Source organism: Electrophorus electricus, chromosome 3 (genome assembly GCF_013358815.1).
Source record: "Electrophorus electricus isolate fEleEle1 chromosome 3, fEleEle1.pri, whole genome shotgun sequence".
NCBI lineage: Eukaryota > Metazoa > Chordata > Actinopteri > Gymnotiformes > Gymnotidae > Electrophorus > Electrophorus electricus.
This window is the reverse complement of record NC_049537.1, coordinates 8,248,938-8,267,831: the sequence shown is the minus strand read 5'-3', so window position 1 is coordinate 8,267,831 and position 18,894 is coordinate 8,248,938. Positions and strand designations below refer to the sequence as shown.

Below are 18,894 nucleotides of genomic sequence, written 5' to 3'. Positions count from 1 at the left end.
AGACAACCCAACGTGTAAAGGTGGCCTAGAACAAAAACAGGCTGGGGGTCCCTGAGGATGAGAACCTATACCCAAAAATAGTATCGAATTGACTAATGAACTTCTCTGATCTTATTCTACCAGGTCGTAGTCTATTCCTTTAAGCAGAGGTATTTTCAAAACTTCTCTGGTTGCTATGTAAAATAAGCCATTGTTTTCCAACCCCAACATTGCGGTTTGTCTTGGAGGACTTAATCCGTCAGTGGACTTTTGTGTATAACAGTAAAAATACCTGATATTTAATAAGATTCATCAGATATGAGAAATAAAATATAGCATATTATCACTGCATTGTTAAACTAGAACAGACTAAAGACAGCGAGTTTCCGGTTAACCTGGAAGCGATCTTTACTATCCCTTTTCAACATGGCGGTGAATCTTACTGAATTGTCTCTTCCACAACTAGAAGGTTTAAAAGCTCAGCTTGAGCAGGTAAAATGATAAAATTCATACACCTGTTTCAGATTATTGCTTCAATACTATTTGCAGACACTTTATGATTTTAGTGCGAGACATCACTGTGTCGGGTAAACCTTCATGTAGCTGGCTAGCGCAGTCACGCCGCTTCATTCGTCTGATGGTCTTGGCTAGTTAGGTACCTAAAATGGGCGTGAATTTTCGTATGTTAACTAGCTAGCGACAGTCTTGCGTTGAGTACAATGCCTTATATAACTCTAATAGAGTAATATTAATAGTGTGTAGAACTGTTTGAAAACATGCTAAATGTATTAAATAGTAATATTTACCATTTATTTTCAAACATTTAAAATTCATCACAGTTTTTATATTTGTTAGATGTCACAGGCTTTTTGTTTATTAATCTACAACACAGGCATTATTTAAAAAAAATCTACATACTTCTGTCATGAGGAGCAGGTGTGGATTCATTTTTTTTCTATGAGAAAAATCAAGTGTTTTATCAGTGTTTAATTAAGACAGCAAATATGCTAGCTAAATTTTTCACAGTCATTACTTCTAATTACCAATGATTAGCCGTTGCATGCATATATATATATATATATATATATATATATATATATATATATATATATATATATATATATATATATATAATGAGAGAGAGAGAGAGAGAGAGAGAGAGAGAGAGAGAGAGAGAGAGATCATATTGACTCTTATGGTAATAAACATTTGTATATTGTTTATCTGATTTTGTATTATGCCTGATTATACATTTTTGTTTTCTTATTTCTTATTCTTAGGAGACTGAGTTTCTGTCTTCATCCATAGCTCAGTTGAAAGTTGTCCAGACAAAGTATGTCGAAGCCAAGGACAGTCTTAATGTCCTCAAAAAAAGTAATGAAGGTGAGACTGTAAAATGTATATATTCAAATAACTGATAATTAGTCATACATCAATCATGCGTGCAATAAAACTAAACTACTTTTTTTTTTCTCTCAGGTAAAGATTTACTTGTCCCTCTTACCAGTTCTGTATCCTTTCAACTGAGTGAGTGACATCTTGATAGCTCTGCAAAGTTCTATAAGTTAAAAAAATAATGACTCTGTATGAGTGGGAGGATGGTTTTAAGTGTACTGTGAAGTTTTCTTTAACTGCCTTGGATAGATGTATGTTCCTGGAACTCTGCATGATGTAGAACATGTGTTGGTAGACGTGGGAACAGGTTACTTTGTAGAGAAGGTGAGTGGGAGTATTTTTCCCATAGGTCTTTGTTTGCATGTATGTATGCATAGCAGAAAATAGCATAGCTTTCATTGTTTACTTTTCAGAATGTAGAAGACAGTAAAGAGTTCTTTAAGCGAAAGATCGACTTCCTCACGAAACAGATTGAGAAGATTCAGCCTGCTCTTCAAGAAAAACATGCCATGAAGCAAGGTATTTCTCTCCTTTAAGTCTGTGCACACTCATAGTTATGACTACTGTGTGTACTCTCTAAATTAGAGGGTAGCCTAATGCTGGAAATCATTGCATTGTAGTCAAACATACTCATTTTAACCTTGCTAAAGGACTTGTTTATTAGCTGATGTGTTGAGTCAAGGGGCAGGGAGGCCAATAAAATGTGAAGTGGACAAGGACTGGGAAAGACTGTCTTAAATTATTAGCCCTGAATATCTGCTTTTCTTTGACAAACACATTCCTAATTCTTTATTGTGTATTATTGCTGACTATTTTGGCCCACTACTCTACTAAAATGCATCTTTAAAAGTGGTACTTGTGAATTAAGTCTATTGAGAAAAATATAGTTAATATGACATATGGTATAACATGGTGTAGTCCTAGGTGTATGTTTTGAGGGAGGGCAGGTGGGACACATTCTTCCCAATGTTTTTGGGGGGGGGAGTGAAATTTACAGACTGCCTTTGTATCAAAAGGTCATTGCCACTTGGTGCCATCTCGCATTAATTCCACATTGTCCTAATTTCTCTGTTGTAGCTGTGATAGAAGTCATGAACATGAAGCTCCAGCAGTTGCACAGTCAACAGACCTCGCAGTCAGGCACCACGAAGGCTTGAAGCAATCCACCACACTCAAGCGTGTGTGCACATATGCATGCACTGACATGGACACACACACACACATAAATCAAGGCAACTCAGTTGTCTCACAGTTCTGACAGTAATCTTACTGATATAGCATTGCCCTTTCGTCTTTATTACTGAATAGCTCAGTAATTTGGCAAATAAACTCTTGTCTTGTTACCTACATTATCTCTTTCTTACCAGTTTTGTCTGTGTTGTCTTGTTTTTAAGAGATTTCCAAGTTTGTTTGTTTTTTCTGTGCACTGCTAGCCACTACTTGTTACATTTCTTTTGCTGTTTGATAGACATGGCTAAAGCTACACCAGATGATGCAAATAGAATGAATAGTTTGTTTCAAAATGCATCTTGTTTAAAATAACTTTTGAATAGCTTGTTTTTGTTCTGAAAAAAATTCTTCTAAAACAACTCTGACAATCATTTCTGTTTGTTAAATAAGCAAAAAATTATTTCAGGAGCCTTTTAACTTTCATAATACGGATATATATTTTTCTTGCTTTCTGATACTTTTTTTCATTCATTATGATTAATGTATGAGTATGAAAAGGGGGTTAATCACCAGATTGTTCTAGTTTTGCTTTAAGAGTGATTTTGCATCTTCTGTAAAAGATTTGCTTACTAACAAGGAAAAAACCTGGCAGTGTACACAGGAGCCATTTGATCCTAATTTGTTTCCACTGAGATAGCTTATGCGTACTGGACTGAGGCTGTATTAACATGCCAACACCAACTGTGGAGCTTAATGTAAATCCCGACACTAGTTTCATGATTATTGTGAAGATTCACAGAAAACCATTCAGAGAGAGAGAGTCTATAAAAATATTTGTGTCCATGGAAGGGTTTTGCGTTCATGGAAAGTTGATGACTGTGATGAGAGAAAAGTGGTCATCTTCAATCTTTGATTGAAAGTTAATTTTATTTTAGTTGTGTTTGCTTTGTTTATATTCTTGTGTACATGTACGCCTGGCCCAAGCTGACACGCCTGTAACTGCGTTAAATTGAAATGAGTCACTGAGATGAACAGTTGTATATTTCACGTTCTTCTATGTGCCTTCACCGTTTCATATGGGCAACAGCAACAAATGACTTATTGCAGTCTAACATAAATGTTTGCTCTATAAACAAACAAGCGAATTATAGCCGTAATTAACTCTTTACTACTTACAGATACTGTTTTCTTTCTATCTTTCTTTGCTGTGTCATGATTCGCAGGAGTTTCCCAGCTGCAGTTTTTACTGAGCGTCTGTCGTTATGCGGAGAGGGCGCCCGCTGGTTGCTATGCGGCGTGTTGCACACTGTTGCCAGGGAAGGGAGCGAATATGCTGGAGGGGGTGGTCGCATTGTCTGTCGGGACGGTGGCGGAGTGCGAATTGCTGTCAGAGACGCCCGGTGTTAAGTGTTGCGGCTATTTTAAGCCTGTTTTGGGTATGAATCTTGAGATAGCACAACAAGGGAAATATTTGGCGTAACCTCATGTCAGGCTCTTTTATTCTGGTTCAGTTTTGAAAGGTAAAAAACACCAACGCAAACTAATCGGAGCAAGTGCTTGTTGCATTCGGACGGTGAGAAGCGGCGTAGGGAGAAGGTGAGATTGGGAGAGAGAGCGGCCGGAGGAGCGTCAAAGGCGGCTGATGACTTCAGAGAATAGTGGTCCACTACAGCAAACGGAGGAGGTCGAGTCGGCGTCAGTCATACGGGAAAACGAGAACAGAACATCTGAAGCCGGCAAAGACCAAGTCAGCATGGTGAGTTCGGGCCTTGTGTGTGCTGAATCTGCATTACCCACCACTATCCCTCCCCCCACCCATGCCTTGGAGAGCGACGACAGGCGACATGAGAGTAGGTAACGTTAGCTAGCTGACTAGAAGTATTCCTACCAAAAACAGAAGTGGAGCACTACGGATATATTTCTACATGTTTGATGGGTAGCTAGTTGGGGCGTATAAAGCGTGTGCGAACTTGTCTAGAAGGTGCTTTTGTAAAGAGTGACGTAATCGATAACTACCCCGCGTGTCCTGGATCGTTGCTGGATCCTCGGCAAGCTCTCGAGCCGCTGATTGGTGGTCACGTCAGCGACCGTTGAAGCGTCCAGGCTACCGTTAGCTGGATGGCCACCACAGAACGCTGCGCAAACAAACCGGCTCAGAGTAGTTAGAGGTGAACATCACGCACAAGATATAGCTAAGCAGCTAGGTTGCCTAACTTGGCTATTTAACAAAAGCCTGTAAACACCAAGTCTGAACTGTTCATTTGTAGCGCGTTTCCACTTTCTGGTTCTGGAACGAGTAATTTCTGAAATTTTTTTCTAGCTCACTCAAGATAGCTAGCCAGTAGCTAGTTTGCCGCACAATTAACTTTTTTTCTAAGAATTAGCTAAGTGTAGCTAAGTAGCTGCTAAAACTGAAGTAACGTACTTAGCTAGCTAACTATAGGGAGTTTTTCTGTCTAGTCCAGTCGGTACAGATTACACTGAATATTTTTGAGTTTAACGTCAAATTTATTTGACGTCTGTTGCTGGAGGAAGAAAACTAAAGTTCGCTGTTAGATTGCAATAATACAAGTAATAAACGAGCTGTCCAAGTAGCCGGCTAGCTGTGGAAATATACCAAACAGCTACTTGAGTTAATTATTTTTTTTCTTGATCTATTTTTCCCCCTATGACTTATTCGCTAACTAGGAGCGAGTAGCTAATGTTAACCTAATTATTTAGCTTGCTAGGTTTGTTGTCAGGATTACTATAGTGCCCGCTCGACTGGTCATTAGTAAAATTTTGTGAGGCTCCTATTAAATGCTCGAGCTTTTATTAATTTAAAATATACATTTTAGAAGTGTTCTTAAATGTAGATTTATTTTAATATTACCAGTATTATAGCTACGACTTTGAAAGATACTAGGTTACCCTTTGAACATCGTAAATTCCGTATTAAGGAGTCGAGGTGTGTTGTGGTAATGCTTTTGGAAGACATAAACTTGCTGATGATTTTGAGCTCGGTTGCTGCTTGGTATGATCTGTAAAATTACAAATTAAAAACTTGAATCATGGGAGACCTCATTCGTATTACTTGTTAAATTTCTGCACACCTCTATTGTGATCACTGCAACTGAGCACTTCACATTTATTTGACAATTACTAAGGATTATAACCAAAACAAAATTAGAATGACATGTTTATTTACAGACCTATTTGACAGGCTCATAATTTGGGCCACAGTTGTCCTGAGTACCACATAGCTTGGCTTAATAACTGACTATTGTTTCACATTGTGACATGGACTATATCATTACTGACTCAAAGTTCTCATCTGCAACTCTGCCTTCATTGCACAAGTCCTGTAAAGTGTTAAAAAGAAGCAAAAGAAAATGGTATTTTGGCAATTAAACATTTAGGATCATTAGAGCCATTGCTCTTCCTGTCTGACCATCACTACTAATGAAGGAAGATTTTGCATTAGAGCATCTAAGAGTTCACCATGGTTTCTCCAAAATAAATACATGAATAATTCAGTAACAGTTTTTCCAAGTACTGTCATCTGTGTTGTACAATATTTTACTTTATATAGAGTGATGGCTAAATGTGAAACATAATACTGATGTGGCAAACCTTTCCTTCCTTGCCTTAGTATATGCCTTAATATAAAGCGTAATTATATAAGTGTAAAATGTATACATCAACTGCAGTTTAGCTACATCTTATATAACGTCACATCATAATCTTTCCTTTGTGCTGGTCCAATGAAACTCCAATAGTAAAGAATTGTGGGAAATGGAAAAAGGTGCTTTGTGAGGTTCGACAGTGCTGTTTTCCTTAAGAAAACCTTGGTGAAATACTCCCCCTTTCTAGTAAAGACTTGGGAATGCACTTCAACATGGCAAAGGTTTGTGGGAAAACAAAGACGGGTGTACTGAAGTTGAGGTTGTAGGGCTGAAGATGATACAGGGCCACAGTCAGCTAAACATACAGTAGAATTCTAGGGACCTCATACTCTGCACAGCTTCATGTTTTCATTACTCTTACACCCAGTTCAACTCATAAGCTAATTATCAAGCCAGGAGTTGACTCAAGATATGTTGGTGTGGGGGAGGGGAGATACAAACTGCATTGTATAGGATTTACAGGTTGGACTGAGAACCACTGATCTAATCACTAAGCTGTTTGTGAGATAAAGATGGTTGAATTGTTTGAGCATGGTAAATGCCTTGGCATGATGTAGCCCTTCAAGGAGTCTGACATCCCTGGCTCATCAACAATACCTAAACAATATTAAATGTTTATTTCCTATCAATAGGTTGAGAGAACCAAACCATTTAATGTATCAGCTTCCATCACACTTTCACTGCCATCTATCCTTCATTTTAGTGTTTTATTTCAGGAGTCAATTATTTTCCACAAAGCATGGTTAAGAGTTTGTTTTTAATTTATTGAAAAGAAAAAACACTCATTTATGTGGTATTGGTAGTTTATTGTATTTAAAACTTGGCCTAACAGGCTTTTACAAAAAATTGTTAAAGCTGTGGGCATTGACTGCAAATATCCAAATAGACTAAATATCTCCAGAATTTTAGAAAATTTTAGAAAATATCCTCAGAATTTTGACCTCATTTGTAAACCATGGCAGCAATTTGAATTGCCTAATGTAAGACATTTTTGTACACTGCCTTGTTTGATTACATCTAAATATGGTAGATACCAAACCATAGAATCAAAACAAAGGGGCATTTATGGCACATTACAGATATAAAAAGTGTGAAACTCTCATTTTACCATTAAGACAACCATCCTAATTTTAAATGTTCCTCCAAGAACATTCAAAGTGTCTTAAAATGTTTTTGAGAGATGAATAATTATTCCAATCACCTCTCCTGAGGTTGATAAAACAGAGCTGGACTTGTAATCAGAAGGTTGCCAGTTCATGGCCCACCATGGCAGTTACCACCGTTAGGCCCCTGAGCAAGGTCCTTAACCCTCAATTGCTCAAACTGTATTCAGCCATAATTGTAAGTCACACCGGCATCTGCTAAAATGTATTAGAATAAACTTTTGATATATTAAATTATTGTCGAAATGCACACTACGACTTTGGGAAGACTTTTGTTGTTGGTCGTAACTGATGAATACCATTTGCTTCACAATTGTGCACACATTTTTTCAGACGTTCCCGTTCGTTAGGCCAACATCAACCATAAATACCGAAATTCAGTCATGAACGTGCCCCATTCAACCACCTCATATTGCATTAGAGGGTCGTCTTGTCAACATTCAGTGTACAACGGGTATCAGCAGTTTCTCCTTCTCGAATACTACAGTAGACTAGACCGATGCTCTTAACCACACATTTTCGGGCCACTTGGTTTGGAATTCGTTACGAACTCCCGTGTTATAACCAAATTGTACTCAATATATCATAGGAATCACCCGCTTTCACACATTTTGTTTAAAAAGCGAAACGACGAAAGAGGTTTTTTAAATGGCACGCAGTTCCAATGCAGCATTTAAAACGACAAAGTTCGCTAGCGCAAGCTGCATATTCATCTCACCATGTGCTTAGTGATGAATCATGGGGTCATACACAGTTAGTTCCGGTTAACTTGTAGCTTAATGGACGTGGACGAGCGCCAACGAAAACGCGAGTTTCTATGACGTATGTATGGCTTAGACGAATCTTTCAATGGGAGGCTGGGAATGTTTAAAGCGTTTTTGCATGTAATTATAAAGATGGCCAATCAGGTGCGACTAACGGCGTTCGCCGCTGTTCCATCCCTTGTCATGCCGACGCGAGTGCTGCTGGAGTCATAGCTTTCTCGAGTCAGCAAAGCTTACAGCTGGGCTACGTTTTCGATAGGCAAAACCAGAGTGAATCTGGAGAACTACTCTTGTAAGAGATTCGTCTTGTCTTAGAGTTATTTGTGAGTGAAACCGAGAGCGATACGGAGAAAAGGGATCATGCTGCTGTTTGTGGAGGTGAGTTTACTGGGTTATTAGGTAGCCAGCTAGCTTTGCTGGCTAAAAGTGACACGGCGTGGCTTTAAGTTTGGACGATGGCACTTGAGTTAAGCAGCGCGAAGGCCTGCTTACGTTCTGATTCCCATCCGCATGTAGTTGGGGTGGTCTTTTGCTTGTTTGTGAATATGTAGGGTTTTTTTTGCATGTGAATTAGAAGTGTTATTTATACTCAAATGTTTTAAACTAGCTATCAAGCTTTTTGGAAGTGCAAAACGAGAAGGCCACGTGAGAATGGGGCGCTAAGTAGCTGCTAGCCGGCATGTTTTCGCGTAGTTTATTTGGGTTGTCGAAAAAAACTAGCTAGAGGTGCTTTCTACTGGCTGGATATGAGCATTATTGTGTTTAAGTCAAACGCACTACCGGTACTAAAATTAATACGAACATAAATTGTAGCTCATTGAACCACTGTGGCTTAGAAATGGCATTAACTCGTTTAAGGTTCTGGTCATGTCAGCCATTTAACGTTTTAGATGCGGTTAATGTAGATAATTGGTACTCTGTCGCGCTTCCTTGTGAAAACTTCTGTAGGTTAATCCGATTAAACGTGTAAAATAGCTGTTCTGTATGCATGTAAAGTAAGACCGGCCCATAACCCGGCCTTGTGAATGAAAATGTTGGAATAGTGCAAGATTGTGACCAACGGTGAAATCTGAAAGCAGTTTATTAGATAAGTATAATCAGTTTACTCAATTTACCGTCTGGCGACTTAACCCAAAGGACGCGCTGGCGTCCTTTGTCAAGGTTATAGACTGATCCGTCAGGCGTTTGTGACCTTTTTCATAAGTTGGAACGTAAGATGTTTGAAGTCTCTACCGCAGTTTCGCAGACTCGTGGTATGGCGTCTGACGCTCTTTTAAATACACGATAACCACTGACCTCGGACATTCGCACCTGTTGAATGCTTGCATTTCTATTTCGCTCTTTTACATTGCATTTGCACTTTTTGATGGTTCTGGAACCCAGGCGTTTGAATCTTCATAATCTAGCAAGATTTTGTAAAGTTAGCAGCTTGCACATTTGCTGCCCATCTAATGAACTTGAATTAGTGTCCTTGTATCGCAAGAACTGCGACTTTACTAAAATAAGTGTTTTCCCCCAAATGGCGGCTGCGGAGGGGGGGCTATTGTCCTTGCTAGGTGGTGCCCTGAAAAATGATGCTTGTATAGTCAAGTTGATGACTAGCTTTCTAGAAGTCACCCTCATAATCCTACAATTCTTTTTTCCCCCCTCTTGTTTAAGGTGACCACAAAGGGGGCCGGCCTGAATCCCAATGCAAAAGTCTGGCAGGATGTTTCTGCTCCTCCCACCCATAACCCTGAGGAGATCACAGGGACCTCTCATTGGCCACAGGCAGACCACACCGCCTCTGAGCACCCAGAAGGTAAGGTAGTTTATTGGCAAAGGTGTCAATGATATTGTTACTGCAATTTAGTAAATATGTAGTTTGGACACCATGCTTTTAAAAGTGGTAAGCAAGTCTTGCAGGCATTCAAATTCAGAAAAAACAAATGCCTACTCACTTCCCATAGTATGCTGTAGGTCTGGACAGTTCATTTTCGGAATGATTGTCTTAGAATACTGAGTCCAAGCAGAAATATCCCTATGGAGGAGGGACAAACAAACTATGCTGTCCTTAAAAAGACAAGCTGACAGGAGCATAGAAGTGAGTAGAAACATACTTTTTCTGCACTAGGATCAGGCTTGGGGGTGGGGGGGATTAGACTTTTTGTCAGAAGAAAACTTCTCTATGCACTATACCATTTTACTGTGGAGGTTCTAATGTATTGATCAGAAACTGAGTAATATTGTGCATCTCTATCAGCCGCTTATACTTTTTGTGTTTTTAGGATGCAAGGAATACAATATTGGCTATGGCAACTCTGAAACCATCTCGCCTGTAGAGGGTACTCTGCTGAATGGTATAGATCCAACAGAAGTGACCTACCCCTTGTATGAACCAGGTTGGTCTTTATCTCTCTCACTTGCACAATCTACATGGGCATGCACACTCAAAATGAATGCATTCAGAGTCGAGCCTTAATGTTGCTGAAGTGCGTGTCTGCTTGTGAACAGTGGAGGGAGAGGCGGCTGAAGAGCAGCAACCCCTGTCTGAGGAGAGTCTGAAGGAGTCCCTGAAGAAGCAGCTGGAGTTCTGCTTCTCCAGGTACCCAGCACCCTCTTGCCTTTCACAGTCAACTTGCACACACCTCGCCAGATTTCACAGCATACTCTGTTAACTGTTTTCTGCAAACTCATGCTTCATGTATGCTAAATAAAATGGTTAAACTTAACATGCTTCATGTTTGTGTGTTTTTAGGGAGAACCTCTCTAAAGACCTGTACCTGATGTCTCAGATGGATAGCGATCAGTTTGTGCCCATATGGACCATTGCTAGCATGGAGGGCATTAAACTCCTCACTACTGATATGGATTTGATACTGGAGGTGCTGAGAGGTAACATGCACATGTGGAGCTTTGTCACTTTGATTTGTCTCATGAAGAATCTCGTCCTTACATGCTTCCTTTTGCTTCCTGATGGACAGCGTCTCCCATGGTGCAAGTTGATGAGAAGGGTGAGAAGGTTCGGCCCAATCACAAGCGTTGTATCATCATTCTTCGAGAAGTACCTGAGACCACACCTGTGGAGGTTGGAATAAGTCTGCTTAACCAGTGTGATGCTTCCTGTCATGCTGGACTTGTTCCTCTGCTGGGTGGCTTCACTCTGAGACATGATTTTCCTACACCCTTCTTTCCTTTTTCCTTTGGTTGTCTCTTCTCTATCTGAGGAGTCTTTTTAGGCTTCAGCCAGAAGGGAGCTAAGCTCTCAAAGGCATATGCTTATATGTGCATTTCTTTCTGTGTCCCCATCAGGAGGTGGAGGCACTGTTTAAAAGTGACAAGTGTCCACAAGTCATCAGCGTTGAATTTGCTCACAATAACAACTGGTACATCACTTTCCAGTCTGATACTGATGCTCAACAGGTATGGTACAAATTTTTTACAGCACATGCATGTGTTCATTGCACGCGTGCGCGCACACGCGCACGAGTCTTGCAGGCCGCAACCGCTTGCCATACTACAAGGGTGGTCTGATTCATAAAGCTGTTACTCTGATGCTCTTAACAGGCCTACAAATACTTGCGTGAGGAAGTGAAAACCTTTCAGGAAAAGCCAATCATGGTGAGTTTCTGTTGTGTGCATTTCAGTTATTTGCTCATGTGGTTTGCCTTTCCACATGTGATTAGCATTACATGCACACAACTAACCAACAAGTCATGTTGGGTTAATGATGGAACATTTTTATATGTACACTGTTTAGGGTTTGATTTTGATCTGTGAGCATATGTATGAAAGTATAAATATAAGTGTATATGAAACTTGCCATGCTAATTTTGGTACAATTTAACACTAAATTTTCGATAAATATGTGCTGGCCCCCGACTTCTCTTTTCTGAATTGCTATGATATAGTAATTTGTTACTATGACTGCAATACCATTTTGGCAAAAATGGAATTTTAGTAAATGAAATATTTAATTCTTGTTAAATTTCAACACTTGGGTAAAATGTTCCCATAACCACTAAATTGGTGTCGGTATCGTACAAGAATTTTTCTGCTATTATGTAATCAACAGGAAAGTCCCTACAGAGCAGTGTTTTTACTTTTCCGCAGTGCGTGTTTACCTTGGCAGTTAATCATGGCTGCGCTTTTGCTATTTTTGCAAATTAACAGTTGCTTAATTAGCCACCAACACGATTGCATATATATACTCTTATGAATGTTCATCTTCCCCCGGTGATGATCAGTATCGCGCTTGGAGGGATCCAGAACCACTGTTGCTACAGAGATCTGACTTCAATGTCTCCCTCTCCCCCTTTACCAGTGTCCTCACCCTGCTTCTCTACCTTTTCATCTGTCTTCTCCTCTTCCACTGTACCTCATCTTTGTCAGCATGGTGGCTTCTGCCCTAATGACCGTGAGATTATGAGATCTGAGGGGATTAGGACACTGGTAGTCATAGGCTTTTCATATTGCAAACAAATGTGTTTTCAGGTCACATTTCCTTCTTGTTTAACTTCCTGGTATTAAATCCCTTTTTGTGTCTCTAGGCTCGTATCAAGGCCATAAACACCTTCTTTGCTAAGACTGGCTACGGCGCTCCCGATTCTGCGCTGTATGCAGGTAGCCCTCAGTCTCAGTACTCCTCTCCAGTCTACCTGCAGCAACTGTACCAGCCACCCCAGTACCCCCTTTACAGCTTGCTCCCACACACCTGGAGCCCCTCCCCTACGCCCTACTTTGAGACACCGCTGGTGAGTACGTTCATTGTTTGGTTTGCCTGGTTTTTATTTTGAATGTATAAACATGAGTCATATGTGGTGGTTTCTAGCTATTCTGAGACCCAATGATTTAAAGACTAAAGCGCTTTAGAGGGAACTGTAGAGGGGAGTGAGTACTTCTGGGGGTCTACCACTCTCTGTCCTTTCCTTCTTTCTCGTCTCCCTCCTTGCTATGACTCCTAAAAGTTCTTTCTCCTTCCTCTCTCCCAGTGAGCGGTAAGATTATGAGATCTGAGGGTCTCTACAATTCAGAGTAAAGTGGTTTTGATTCCTTCCCCTGTATATGACCTGTGTGGCTCTGTCCGTGCGTGTGTGGGGCTCTCCTGCAGGCGCCGTTTCCCAACAGCACGTTTGTTAATGGCTTCAGCACGGCAGGAAGTTACAAGACTGGCTCGTCTCCCGTTGGCCTCGCGCGTCACTTCCCCCGCAACCGGTAGGAGCACTCACGAGCTAATCAGGCTGACCGCTGACTTCTTGGTGCCGTCCAGCGGTCAGCTCTGGTGCTGTGATGAATCTTGTGGTTGAATCTCTGTTAAAATGGGAGACACTTGTATCCTGAGTGACTTATGCAATGTGCATATAGACATATGCTCTGCATTGTAATGAACATTTACTACCGTTATCAAGTTTGGTAGAGATCAGCCTGAAAAGATGAATGTTAAGATCATAGCAGGAGTTCAGGGGTGGGGAAACCAATCTCCCTTCAGGTGCTGTATATAAATGGGCTTGTTGTGGTTGATAACTGTCAATTTCCAAGCGAATGTCATTTATAACATGTGCTTTAAGGACAACTTCCCAAGTTCAAGGAACTACAAGGCAGCTCGGGTTATTACTAAGGTGCAGTAGATCGTTTAGTGCAGTTTTAATTTCCTTATTTAACATTTCAGCTGGTTGGCACTGATTCAGTGAGTCCGTTCTCGCTCAGATTTTATTAGGAATTTTGTTACTCACCCCTCTCTTTTTGCTCTCCAGCCTTCCACTTTATTCGAGAAAGAATGTTATCAATGCCTTCAGGTAGACTTTTTATTTTATATCCCAACGAGACCATATCATCCCTTCATCTCTCACTCACTGGCTTTTGCTTTTCATATGTGGTTATGCTGTGCTTTCGAGCACAAAACTGGCCACATCTATCTAGTGTTAACCTGAAGAAAGGCAAGAGCTTTTTGAAAATTACAATTAGTAGTCCTGGCACCAAAAATGGACTAATACTGAACTGCTTGGAGGATAGCTTTCAATTGGAACTGGCCTACAAGCAATCCAAGTTAGAATGCTTTGAGAACTATATCTGCAGGGGGGGGGAACTGTACCAAGTGATTAAAATATGGCTTAAACATTGCTTGCTCATGCAGTCAGCATTAAGGCACCTGAGTTTTGTTCTTGTCTCCTTCTTACCATAACATCTGACATGAAGCATGTGGTCAAGAAATTGTCATCCTGGGGATACCTGATAGCAGCTCTGCCATTCATAGCTGTTCCATTACCAGCTGTAATGTATACATTCCTGCCTCCACTAGTCATAATGCTCACAGTAATATACCAATGTCCTACTGACTAAGTGTGGCAGGGATGTGAATAGCTGGCGGTAGTCACATTGATTTAGAATGCTTGATTGCTCCCTTCACTTTTTCTTTTAAGTAGAGCACATCATGTGCTTGTTCTAATGACATTTACTGTCTGTGTGTTTGTAGAAACCATGTAAAACCCCCATCTCGTGGAGATGGAGCTCAAGTGGTTCAAGAGGGTCTTTCAGGCACCGATAGTCCCCAGGGCCACCGGACGCCTTCCTCAGCGCTGAGCTATGATGTGCCCTCCCTCAACCTTGGCGACACCCCTCTTTCTCCCAGCGAGAACTCTGAGCCTGCTGGTAGCAATGGCCGTGCCAGGTCTGTCCTCATGCTGCCAAACACCATGTTTTTTACTCAGCAATGTGCATGCGTGATTCTTTTTACAAAGCCCACTTTTTTTTTCTGTGAGCTTCTTATGGTTCGGTCGTCAATTGTACTGTGAAAGTTTCATTCTGGTGTGCATTAAAATGTCTCCTGGAATTATTTGAAAACTGACGGGTTTTATAGAATTCCGGAACTTTCTTGTTTTGACTGACACATTGTCGTTTCTCTCAACACTGTCAGTCATGCCCTCTTCTCCTGCTCTACTCATCTCTCCTTGGACACTCACTTATTTGCATACAAGATTTACATCTGAGCGTTTGACATGAAGAGCAGTTATGAAAATGTTTTTGCTACCTAGAAGCTGTGCTATTGTTTGTGTGTTGACATGTCTCATCATGTGTTTTAGGAGAGGAAGCTACCGAGGCATGAGGCGCAGAAGGGAAGATGAACGAATGGTAAATCTTCGTTTATGGGTGGTAACTACTGGCACACCCCCCAAAAACATGGTCTTTTAAAAAAGTAAATAAATAAATAATTGTCATTTATTTATCCACCACTTCCCTTTACAGAGGCCCCTCCTCACTGAGGTCAAAACCCCACCTCCCAAGTTTGATCTTGCAGCCTCCAATTTCCCACCACTTCCAGGGGGAGTGGCTGGCAGCTTGCCAGGAGGAATGATCACACCAACTGAAACGGTTCTGGAAAATTGTATGGCTGATGTTGTGAAAGGCATTAACAGGGACAAGGTAAAACTGCTTTTTTGGTGTGTGTGTTTTATTGCCATAAATTGCCAAGTTAAATTGCATGCAACTTGAAAACAAATGTGCCTGGGATTACTAGACAATTTTATGTGAGAAAAAAATGGAGTGCTTTTTTTTTTTTTTTTTTTTGGGTGTCTTTCAGTTTGAAGCCAATAAACAAGACATGAATAAGGATTCACAAGCTCCACGGGTGGATGTGCTTTTTGTCCCAAGCACACCAAAACCCACAGTTACACCGCAGGACACACCTGGCTCTAGGTATGCATGCAGGCACACCCATCCCCCAAGAAGTGAAACAGTGAATGGTCCAGAAATGTCCATGTTTGGTTAGGGGGCACTTGACACAATTTTTGGAAGTACATGCTTTTAATTTTTCATTTGGTTTTAATCTTTGGATTTGACAAAAAAAAATGCATCAGCAATGAGTGTTTGTTTGCATATTTGACCAGTGCTCCCTTTTGGTGTAGTTCCATGGGCCTGTGCAAATTCTCTCAACCTGCGTGTTTGTACAAGTTCTGAATGTTTGACCAGATTTCATAGAGAACAATGCTCAGTTTCTGAACACTGTTTTAATAGTGTGTCCTTTGGCTATTAATTTATACATGGCTATGTCTGTATTCATTCATGTATTGCACTTTTGTTGGCTGTTCTATAATGCAATTTGGCAAAGGTCAGTGGATGGACTAACCATAAATGTGCATTGTGGAGAATCAGAACTTGTGTATTATCTCTATTTAGTATTGCATATCAAGCGAAAATACCCGTCAGCGAAATTCAGACCTCAAAAGATGCTGTCCTGAATTCTGCTCCTGTCACCAAAGAGCCAGCTTCACCTGCATCTGCATCCTCTCCATCTGCTTCCAGCACACCTCTACAGGCAAGTTTAATTTGTGGTTAGAATGGACAGCCCATTTAATTAATTTTTTTATAGATAGATAGATAGAGAGAGAGAGAGAGAGAGACCGAGAGAGACGAAGGCTTCATTGTAGGGCGTGGAGGGAGACCAGGTAGTGGGAAGATGGTTTTGGGAGGAGTTCTTCTTTTCTCTTTCTCTCATCAGTCACTCCCACTATATTGTCCCAGTGAGCAGTAAGATTGCCCCTCAGAGCTCAGTCAGCTCGCTTATGTCAAGGGCAAGATGTGATGAAGCATTGGGACAAGTGTTAGTCCATGTCTTCTGTCTTCAGGAACCGAGGAAGCTGAGTTATGCCGAGGTGTGTCAGAAGCCACCCAAAGACCCACTACCCACACCACTACCACCTTCAAGCCCTGGCCCTTCCCCTACCACCAGCCAACCACTCAGAGAGCTTCGTGTCAACAAAGCCGAAGGCCCAGAACTGAGCAGCCCTAGCGAGAAGGTTGAAAAAGCAGGTGAAGGCGGCAGGCCTTCCCGTGAACAGGCTGGCCACCAGCGTGGCAATGTGAACAGGGGGGCGAACTTTAAGCTTAGAGAGCAGCAGAGGCGGCCCCCTCCTCCATGTCGACGCTCCCCCCCCCCGACAGGATATGGTAGACGCAGTGGGAAAGAGCAAAACATCCCCCCCCGATCGCCAAAGTAGCATTGCATAGGATGCCTTTATTACGTGTACACTTGGACGAAATCTTTATATATATAAAAATGTTTATATATATAAAAATGTGTACAGAGTATATAATTAAATATATATCTACTTAATGAAACTGCGCAAATAGTTGCACTACGTTGTTGATGGACACAGTTCTGGCCAGTAAAGCATGATCTGTCTGCAAAAAAAATGGTGGGTTGGAAGAGACACACAATGAAGAGGACTCAGTAATGATAAATTGCCATGACTACAGCAGTAGATTGCCTGTGTGATTTGAGCAAATTTTTTGGGTGTTCCTGAGCACCACTGTACAATGCTGTATGGTTCCTGTTCATATTTCTAAACTATATAAGAGAAATATGGACAAGTCAACACAGCATCTCCATATGCAACAGGAAGAGACTGGATGATCTGACAAAGCTGCTCCTCCCTAGTCCAGACGCATGCAGGTGTGTGCGTGTCAGAACTACGTTATTTTGTGTAATAGAAAAGCAACAGATGAAATGGACAGAATTGAAGAATGATTTAACTCAGGGAGAAGCTGAACTGGAAGACTTTGTCAGGCTTCAGGGAAGAAGTATGAATCACCTGAATGAAGGAGGAGAGCACTTGTAATGTGGTATGTTTTCCACTTTGTGTTGTCTGCTTTATGTGCCATTGAGTGTTTTCAGAGACTGGACTCGACCATGTAAGGGGTCAGGATGTAGCTCTCACTTACACTGTCATGCTGGAAAGAGATTTAATGAAATGATGACCGTTTGGTTTTTTTTCCAGTTTTGAGGAAGTGATGGAATGTCTTCCCTGTCTGATCAGGTGGTGTTGGGTTTGAGCGATACATATTTCATCCTCTGCTGTAATATAGTTATGATTACAGAGCTGGGTGTGACTTTAATACCTGCTCTCATATCATTATACATGTCCAGTCTAACTGATTGAGCCAGTACATGTGTTTTTGAATGGGTATAAAATGTGTATAAATACAGTGTGTCTGTACATTTTTGGCTAAATAACTGCCTGTGTGTGTGTGTGTGTGTGTGTGTGTGTGTGTGTGTGTGTGTACACGTACGTACGTGTACCAGTGTAACATAACTATGTGATGTACCCTACTGTTGGCCAGTCTCATGGTTTAGATGATGGATAAGGAGCTCAGGATTTGAAGGAATGATTCAGCAAGAAATTGGACATCTTTCTCCTACATTGGTCAGTCAAGCAGGACATCTTTGTGTCTAACATTTTTGCTCCTTTAGTTTTGGACTGGAGCTATGAAGCTAATGTACCTGACAAGTGATGGGAGTCTTATCTGACCAGAACACACTTTGGATGAATATATGCCCAAATCGTAATGTTTTGTCTCAAGCTGCATCCAGTTTAAGTGATGTATACAAATGGTGGGCTAACCTGGTTTGCAAATATTTGGGTATAGTACACTTGAGTATATTGTAGAGGGCTGCCTTTGTCTTTGCTGGATGAAAAGTCATCAGTAAACACCCAAAGAGTCTTGACATCTGTCCAACAGCTTATTTTTTTTTTTTTTTTTTTTTTAAGTCAATGGCTAATAGTCAGAAGCCATGGTTTGCCTGCTTCAGCATCGTTAGGAAATCTGTGATAATATACAAGCCCACACACACATTTTCCAGTTCTGTTGCATTCTGAAATGAAAGTTTATTACAGATTTGTTATGATGCAAAAAGAGAGTAGAAACTTCAAGCTGTTTTGCAGCCCACAAGCCCGACCTAACACTGTGCCAACAAATTGGCCATTTGGGGTATGTGTGTATAAT

At 40.9% G+C, this 18,894-nt stretch overlaps 2 protein-coding genes across 4 annotated transcripts; both read left to right on the top strand.

Moving 5' to 3' along the window:
* Positions 1 to 384: 384 nt before the first annotated feature.
* pfdn5 (prefoldin 5) lies at positions 385 to 2,723 on the top strand. Its single transcript, XM_027007844.2, has 6 exons — positions 385 to 471; positions 1,260 to 1,362; positions 1,459 to 1,490; positions 1,624 to 1,698; positions 1,788 to 1,893; positions 2,452 to 2,723. Exons 1-6 carry the CDS (start codon positions 406 to 408, stop codon positions 2,529 to 2,531), a joined length of 462 nt encoding a protein of 153 aa, XP_026863645.1. The 5' UTR covers positions 385 to 405; the 3' UTR covers positions 2,532 to 2,723.
* A 1,193-nt stretch (positions 2,724 to 3,916) lies between these two features.
* On the top strand, positions 3,917 to 18,135 carry larp4ab (La ribonucleoprotein 4Ab). 3 transcript variants are annotated; one of them, XM_027007821.2, is made up of 17 exons: positions 3,917 to 4,300; positions 9,796 to 9,937; positions 10,404 to 10,517; positions 10,630 to 10,720; positions 10,874 to 11,010; positions 11,100 to 11,203; positions 11,428 to 11,538; positions 11,683 to 11,736; positions 12,666 to 12,869; positions 13,226 to 13,329; positions 13,869 to 13,910; positions 14,588 to 14,782; positions 15,195 to 15,243; positions 15,358 to 15,534; positions 15,692 to 15,807; positions 16,288 to 16,426; positions 16,737 to 18,135. In XM_027007821.2, the coding sequence occupies exons 1-17, from the start codon at positions 4,187 to 4,189 to the stop codon at positions 17,106 to 17,108; spliced, it is 2,265 nt and encodes a 754-aa protein (XP_026863622.2). In that variant the 5' UTR covers positions 3,917 to 4,186; the 3' UTR covers positions 17,109 to 18,135. The 3 variants fall into 3 exon arrangements, with proteins under 3 accessions (XP_026863622.2, XP_035380317.1, XP_035380318.1); XM_035524425.1 differs by lacking the exon at positions 3,917 to 4,300 and adding an exon at positions 8,318 to 8,514; XM_035524424.1 differs by lacking the exon at positions 13,869 to 13,910.
* The last annotated feature ends 759 nt before the right edge of the window (positions 18,136 to 18,894 follow it).

What these genes read in the sequence shown, in the direction of transcription:
- pfdn5 (XM_027007844.2), top strand. Translation starts at nt 406, where the DNA reads ATGGCGGTGAATCTTACTGAATTGTCTCTTCCACAACTAGAAGGTTTA. An exon ending in TAAAAGCTCAGCTTGAGCAG is followed by an intron (nt 472 to 1,259) that starts GTAAAATGATAA and finishes TCTTATTCTTAG; the next exon opens with GAGACTGAGTTTCTGTCTTC. An exon ending in TTGTCCCTCTTACCAGTTCT is followed by an intron (nt 1,491 to 1,623) that starts GTATCCTTTCAA and finishes TGCCTTGGATAG; the next exon opens with ATGTATGTTCCTGGAACTCT.
- larp4ab (XM_027007821.2), top strand. Translation starts at nt 4,187, where the DNA reads ATGACTTCAGAGAATAGTGGTCCACTACAGCAAACGGAGGAGGTCGAG. An exon ending in CTGATACTGATGCTCAACAG is followed by an intron (nt 11,539 to 11,682) that starts GTATGGTACAAA and finishes TGCTCTTAACAG; the next exon opens with GCCTACAAATACTTGCGTGA. An exon ending in AATGTTATCAATGCCTTCAG is followed by an intron (nt 13,911 to 14,587) that starts GTAGACTTTTTA and finishes GTGTGTTTGTAG; the next exon opens with AAACCATGTAAAACCCCCAT.